The sequence below is a fragment of the Asterias rubens genome, chromosome 17 (assembly GCF_902459465.1).
Source record: "Asterias rubens chromosome 17, eAstRub1.3, whole genome shotgun sequence".
In the NCBI taxonomy this organism is placed as follows: domain Eukaryota; kingdom Metazoa; phylum Echinodermata; class Asteroidea; order Forcipulatida; family Asteriidae; genus Asterias; species Asterias rubens.
The window spans coordinates 2,344,291-2,351,451 of record NC_047078.1 but is presented as its reverse complement, the minus strand read 5'-3'; the positions used below and the strand labels follow the sequence as shown (position 1 = coordinate 2,351,451).

General features: G+C 38.2%; 1 protein-coding gene across 1 annotated transcript; it reads left to right on the top strand.

Annotated features, from left to right (window-relative positions):
* The first annotated feature begins 1,610 nt into the window (after positions 1-1,610).
* On the top strand, positions 1,611-6,074 carry LOC117301703 (protein rolling stone-like). The gene is made up of 3 exons (XM_033785728.1): positions 1,611-1,814; positions 4,462-4,702; positions 5,569-6,074. Exons 1-3 carry the CDS (start codon positions 1,734-1,736, stop codon positions 6,072-6,074), a joined length of 828 nt encoding a protein of 275 aa, XP_033641619.1. The 5' UTR covers positions 1,611-1,733.
* Positions 6,075-7,161: the final 1,087 nt, after the last annotated feature.

Sequence of the window (7,161 nt, the reverse complement as noted above, 5' to 3'; positions counted from 1 at the left end):
AAAATGAGATACTTTTGAGCAAAAAAAATATACTAGACGTGTAGCAAAATCAATGCCTAAAAGGACATGTAAATAATTACATATAGTTATAGATGAGTTATTTTTTTTTAAATATGCTAAATTTGTTGGTCAAAATATGTTAATGTTAAAAGTATAAGCGTTGCTCTGGTAATTTAAATAATGTTGTATCCACGTACGTCGTCCCTTTGTTACTTTTAGCGAGATTCGCCCTCCCCTGCCTAGATACGTCATTGAAACATAGGCCTACGTATACAACCAGCATCGTACGCGTCGTATACATGCACCCATAATTTTGTTTCTTTAAAGCAATTTAGATTGATTTTTTTTGTGCCTGAAGTCTTGCTGTGCAGTAGATTAAATTCGCATTAGTTGGCCCTCAGTACGATTTACATTAAAAGGTCGGTGTTTTAACATATTTTTCGTATAGAATAAAAAACACAATATTAGTCAGTTTGACAGTCGGAAAGTAATATCACACTTAATTTGGCTTTGTTGACGTTTCATTATTGCTGCTTGATTGATGTTCAAGTCCCCTTGTCACTTTACGAGATGATGCAACATGGAGACACATACATTAGGCCTATCACGCAGTTAGTTTCATGTCATCTTCAAGCAGAAAAAGACTTTTATATATACTTTTGCGTATACATAAAAAACAAATAAAAAATCAACAAGTAAAATGTTTTGCTTTAAAAAAAAATATTGTTTCATTTTGCCAAACAAGTACTATAAAGACCACTCTTGATCAGTAAACTCTATTTACCAGGAGCTCCAAAATAATATGCAAAGCCAAGGTTATAAAACCTGGTGTCGATTTCACAAAGCCCTAAGATTCATCTTAACTTAAGATGAGTTGTTTTCCACAGTTATTTGTATTGTGAAATCACATTTTGCTTAGCAATTAAGATTGATACACAGTTAAGATCAATCTTAACTCTTTGTGAAATCGACCCCTGACGTTATAGTTCTGAGACACAGTTGAGATACACCAAGTGAGAAGACACAACTGACAATTACTAAAGGTATCCAATGCCTTTAACTGAAATTACCATTAATTTTTCATCGGCACGTAAGTCTAGATTTCAGTGATATATTTGTATTGTATTCAAATAAAATAATAATGATAAAAATAAATGTATCACAACATTTTATTTAGAATTCGTACAAGGTAGCTGATAGCCTTCGCATCCCATAATACTCATATAACGTAAACTTTACTGATACGACCTAAATAAAAGCGAACCGCCATATGGTAAACATTTTATTGAATTAAACATTATGCAGATTTGTTGCGATGTAATTTACATAACTCGGTAGCCTTGACTACACAGACTATAATATACGAGATGGAAAAGATATTAAAAAACTAACAATGGGTCGAAATTATCTAATATTGGTTCCCTGTTGTTGTAACTCATTTGTCCTGGGGCAGATTAATCAGTTGGGAGATTGAAGTACGACGAAATTGTGTTTGCTGAAAAAATAAATATCATAGGCGGTATAGCATTTTGACGGGTGACTATTGCGATTGCAACCTTTGATAAAATCCTGTACTCCTAGTGTTTTACTGTTAGCGTGAAGACCGCGTGAAAGGGATGGAAATATATGTGCGTCTTTAGTTAACTCCGAGTTGGCGTCGTGTTTCGTGTAAGAGGTAAGCCGAAGATTGGTGCTTTTCGTCCCGGAGGATACCGACGGGGAGAGCCAGGGTGATGGAAGCTTTACGGAAGGAATTTCGACTTCAGAATCTTGGCTTTGGAGGAGTGCCTGCCTCATTATTCACGTCACAGAAGGTTTGTTTTCGATGTCTTACTGATACTCAGTTATTGTTGCATCTGCGTGACGATTACAAAATATAAAGAGAAATTAAAATCAAATTCGTGTTGTGTATGATTACATAGGCCTAATACTATGTTGCAGTGTTATTGAAAATCCCGCTTTTCCCTTGGTTTACAAAACACATTGGTGCAACTGGAACTGGAAGTATCAATTGAATTTCTTTGCAAGTTTTTTTGGCAATTCTTGTTTTTAAATTTGTTATCAATTGCCGAAGTCTTTTTTTTTTCTCTGAGTATATTTTTTTAACCAAATCTTGTTTTTCTGGAAATCTCTTAAATTAAATTGTCAATCCTATTAACGTTAATTTCATATTGGTTGTTTTTAAGGCAATGACACACGAGACCAATTCCACGTAACCAGTTCCAGGCAATGTTCTATATTATTAAATACACTAGACACTATTGGTAACTGTCAAAGACCAGTCTTCTCACCTTATACTTGGTGTATCTGAACATATGCATAAAATAACAAACCTGTGAAAATTTGAGCTAAAATTGGTCGTCGAAGTTGCGAGAGAATAATGGAAGAACAAACGTCCTTGTTGAACAAGCTGTGTGCTTTCAGATGCTTGATTTCAAGACCTCAAAATCTGATTCTGAGGTCTCGAATCAAATTCAAATATTTTAATGAGAAATTGCTTCCTTCTCAACGTGTTCAGAAGGAGCTGTTTTTCACAATGTTTTATACTATCAACAGCTCTCTATTCTCGTTACCAAGTAAGGTATAACTATTTTGAGTAATTACCAAAAGTGTCCCAGTGCCTTTAAATGTAAGGTACACGTTTGGTAAATACTCAAAACAAACATTTACTTGGTAGCGAGCATTGGAGAGCTGTTTATAGTATAACAAATTGTGGGAAACGGCTCCCTCGGAAGTAGCATATATTTTGAGAAAGAGGTAATTTCTCACTAAAATAATGAAAGACTTCTAGCTAGAAGTCTTTTATTCCCATCTGAAAGCACACAAATTCGTCCAACAAAGGTGTTTTTTCTTTCATCATTTTCTCTCAAACTCAACTCCGATGACCAATTGAGCTCAAATGTTCACAGGTTGGTTATTTTATGCATATGTTGAGATACTGTTAGAGAGAACACTGGTCTTTGACAATTACCAATAGTGTACCTTCCCTTTAAAACATAACTTGATTATCTCAATAATTTCTTGGGGATAGTGAGTCACTGTTATGGAAGAATTGTGGTGCTGATGTGGGGCCCTTTTTCATAAAAAAAAAAAAAAAAAGACTTGGGAGCAAATTCTTAAGCAATCATTCAAGACGTGTTCATGTCTTATTTCAATATTTGGTTTCGAGAAATTTATTTTCAAGTCTCGTTGTTTACCGTCATTACGGTCGCTGCTTAAGATTGTTTACATTCTTTGAATCAAGATAAGGTGCATTCTGTGTGATGGTGACGTAGATGTTGACCCCAGTTGACCCCTCTCAAGCTCCGAATAGAGAGAGATAAGATAAGCTGAAATTATTTTCGCGGGGCTTCAGGCGATACTTCGATACCGGCAATTTATATTATCATCCTTTTCTTAAATTTATGCCGACAGGAGCATAGTTAAACGTTTTCGAAAAGCAGTTGTGATCGAGCCTGAGCTATTAGTTCATGTCCTTATACATTCCAACTGCTTAGAGGCCGTAAGTGCTTCACATTGGCGTACGTGACTTTATCAAGCCATCGGACCAGACGTTTCATGAACCATAAAGCCACAATTGTTGTGGTGTATTGTATTTTATGACTTGTTAATTTAACCTTCTAGTCCCTGCACCGCCCGAGTTTGCTGAAAACTAATACTTCAAAATTCTTGCAGTTAATTACTGGAATCGTAGTTCAAATTTTAAAAGATAGCCACAGCTTAATTTTTATGCACAATTTGAACCTTGATATTTGTATAAAAGTACAAGTTCGCATGAGAACAATACATGTCTCTCGTTAAACGGCTACGGTAATTTTTATGGCGAATATTTGTTTGTAAGGATAAAATGGACACAATAACTTTTCAAGGCTTTTATCTGACTCAATGATTATACTGATTAAATGCGAAGGCGTGAGTTTCCGACAATATTATCATGAATGATGAATAAATACAGTTTCCTTTGTGTTTACTAATGAGCGTCTTGTTGGGGTAAGAGCTAAATTATTTCACCATCATTAGCTTCATTAGCTTAATAATGACTATCGAGGATTCTTTTGATGTTCCTTTTTTCTACAAACACAAGCTAGCAAGGTTTCCTCCTACCACTACAGTATATCGATAGCCGGCTGGGCGGTCCAGTGGCTAAATTGTTAACAATTCATTCAACTACGCGACACCAAACAGGAAGTTAAAACTAAACAATAACTACTTCTGAACCGGTGGGTTGCCGAATAAGGGTCCTATATCAGATGTTTCAATTCGAATGTTAATGGTAGATTCCAAATCAGGTTTCAAATCTAATTTAAAGTCAATATCAGGTTGAAGATTATATTCAGGTTTTTATGAGCACATATAGCAAAATAATTACAAAGGCCCCTCAAGGGTGGAAGGTTATCTTTCTCAAAGTCTCAAAGATTTTAGATATCTCTTTTTTATTTTGTGAATACATTGCCTTTTCAGTGCGGTGCCCGTTGGTATCGGATCTACACTGTGTATCGTGTGGTGATTGCAGTATACCAGCTTTCATGGAACATTGCCATTCCAATCATATGGGGGCACCCTGACTTCTACCGATACCAAGTGGATAGCAAATCAAAATGGATCATCTACCTGTCTAACTGGTCCTTCTGTGTCCTGACTCTGTATCTTGTGTCGGCGGCTGTTTCATGTTTACTCTACAAGCGGCAAACGCAAGTACATGGTAAGTCAACGGCTTTTTGATGATAGAGGCCTTGTCAAACACTAGGTATCTTTTACAGGCAACTTGGAGGCAACCAACTGCAGTGCTTACCATAGGACCCCTTTGGTAGCGCTTTGCAAACTATGTCTTACAATCCGCGAGAAAATTATCATGAACGTTAAAATGTGAATGGTTTCTCTTCTTGATTGCCTGGAACTGGTTGCCTGTAAATTGCCTCGTGCGATGGCATAACGGTCCAAGCATGAAATCAAATCAATTATGCGCATGACGTCATTTGAATAAGGCGCCCTCAGCTGGAGGTCAAAGAAAGGTTGTTCGATCATTGTCCCATCCATCCAGTGTGTTGAGTGTACACAGGTGGCAATGTTCTATTGTTTTATTATAATCGTCTTAACTCTAAGCTGGTGGCTTGATGACGTCAATTCATAGTTTCTTGGAGACGTTGCTAAACACAAGTCCAATGAGGGTAGCAACAAAACTAGTTTATTTACTCCACACCAATAGTACTTGATGTTATTTAAAAAAATAGGGCGCCCTCAGCCAGAGGCTCTTGAAAAAAATATAGAAATCTTAATTATAAAGTCGGCAAATATTATAGAAACATCACACTAAATTTTTATAGAGAAAACAATGAAGACATTTCAGTTTTTGGAAGGAAAATCCCAAGAGGGAAAACCGTGCAGTCAGGTGAAAAACCCAATCCACATGCAAGGCTCCGGTCCGGGTATCAATCTGGGGTCCAAAGAGGCATAAAGGCTATGACAGTAACATCTGAGCCAACCTGACTGCCCTGTCACTCACGTGACATTAGGTGAAAAAATATGTACACAATAAAATAACTAATTGTTTTCCTCGCCTTTCTTTAGATGAGACACAACTCTCAGCTGCAGACGACACGCCAGAAGACGGACCGACCGAAGGGAGCGCCTTGTTTCCATGGTATTTCAAACTAACATGGATCCTTCAAAACATAGCATACAGCGCATGCGCATTTGTCACCGTCGGCTATTGGTTCATTGAATTCAAACCTGGCTCAACAATCGTCCAGATATTCACCATTCATGTCCACGGTATAAGTTTCCTCTTTGGGTTAGTGGACGTTGTGCTAGTCTCCAACCCAATCCGCTTTCTTCACTTTGTCTACGTGTATCTCTACTTTCTTCTCTATCAGATTTTCGCGCTCATTTATTACAAATCAGGGGGGACCAACCCCTATGGAGAAACGCACCTCTACAAGGGTTTTATCGACTGGGAGAACTCGCCTACCACATCGCTGATCGTGTTGTTGGTCGGTACCGTTTTAATCGCTGCGTGTTTCCACGGTGTTTTTTTCGGGTTGGCAAAAATCAAAGGTGCGATTATCAAACGATAGAAAATTCTAAAAAATAAAGAACTGAAAGGGGCGTGGTAAAAAAAGTTACAAAATGTGACGTCGCTTGTAGAAGGAGCAATAGGGCCTGACGTCTTTCAGGCACATGTGCAAGTAAAGCTTTTACAGATTGTACAGTTTGTGTCGAAGTTTGGCTTCCAAGAAAGTGAGGCATATCTCATAAAAACAAGTTTAACCAGATTTAATGCTAACAATTATTCTTACTATTAGGTTTAAGGGGAAAATAATCCCGTTAGTGTCTTGTTGTCTGCAAGAATAAAAAGAAAAGGAAAAAAGAAAAGAGCTTTCCATATTATGATCTCATTTATATTAAATTGCATTAAACCAAGTAGGCCTCGGATTAATAATTAAGCCGTGTTTGATTTCGTTTTTAACTATTTGTCTCAACTTTTCTTGTAAAAGTTGCGTCGTGCTAGAGGGTATTATACTTGTGGACAAGTCGTTAAATGTCTTTCACGGTGATACATAGGCGGCTCCGTCTCCCCCCCCCCCCCTTAGCCCTCTCTCTCCCTGAACTAAGCGAGACTGCTGCTTTGCGCGAGACTCCTGTTCTCACGACCACGGTCCCATCGCGACAGACATTTTACGACTTGTTCACTTAGTTTATTAGCTACAGGGCAACCTCGGTAGTCTAGTTGGTAAGACCAAGACACTGCTCTAGATTTGCAAGGGTCGTGGGTTCGAATCCCACCCGAGTAACATGCCTGTGATATTGTTTTCACAGGACTCGGGAAAGAACTGAGTATACAGTGCTAACACACATCGGTGAATGGGTAAAAACCAAAATTAACAGCGAAGGTTGTTTTGGCCGTCGTCGTGAAGCCATTGGAGAAGGGCGCCACCACGCATCGGTGCCCCGTCAGACGTTGCCTGGGGGTTGTTTATTGTTTACGCTACCGTGGTGACAGAATTGAATGGGCTCTTATTCGCGCTGAACAGTCTCGAGTGTTTGCTATGGTTTGGAGACCAATAAGTAACTGACCAAACGGCCACCCGTGACACAAAGAGAATAGAAAACACATTCACCATTGACCCACAAATTTCCCTTCTCCAACCCCGTTTAAATGAT

Excerpts from the sequence above, each read along its gene's own strand:
- LOC117301703 (XM_033785728.1), top strand. The coding sequence starts at position 1,734 with ATGGAAGCTTTACGGAAGGAATTTCGACTTCAGAATCTTGGCTTTGGA. Across the intron at positions 1,815-4,461 it reads CATTATTCACGTCACAGAAG|TGCGGTGCCCGTTGGTATCG; the intron begins GTTTGTTTTCGA and ends TTGCCTTTTCAG. Across the intron at positions 4,703-5,568 it reads GCGGCAAACGCAAGTACATG|ATGAGACACAACTCTCAGCT; the intron begins GTAAGTCAACGG and ends GCCTTTCTTTAG.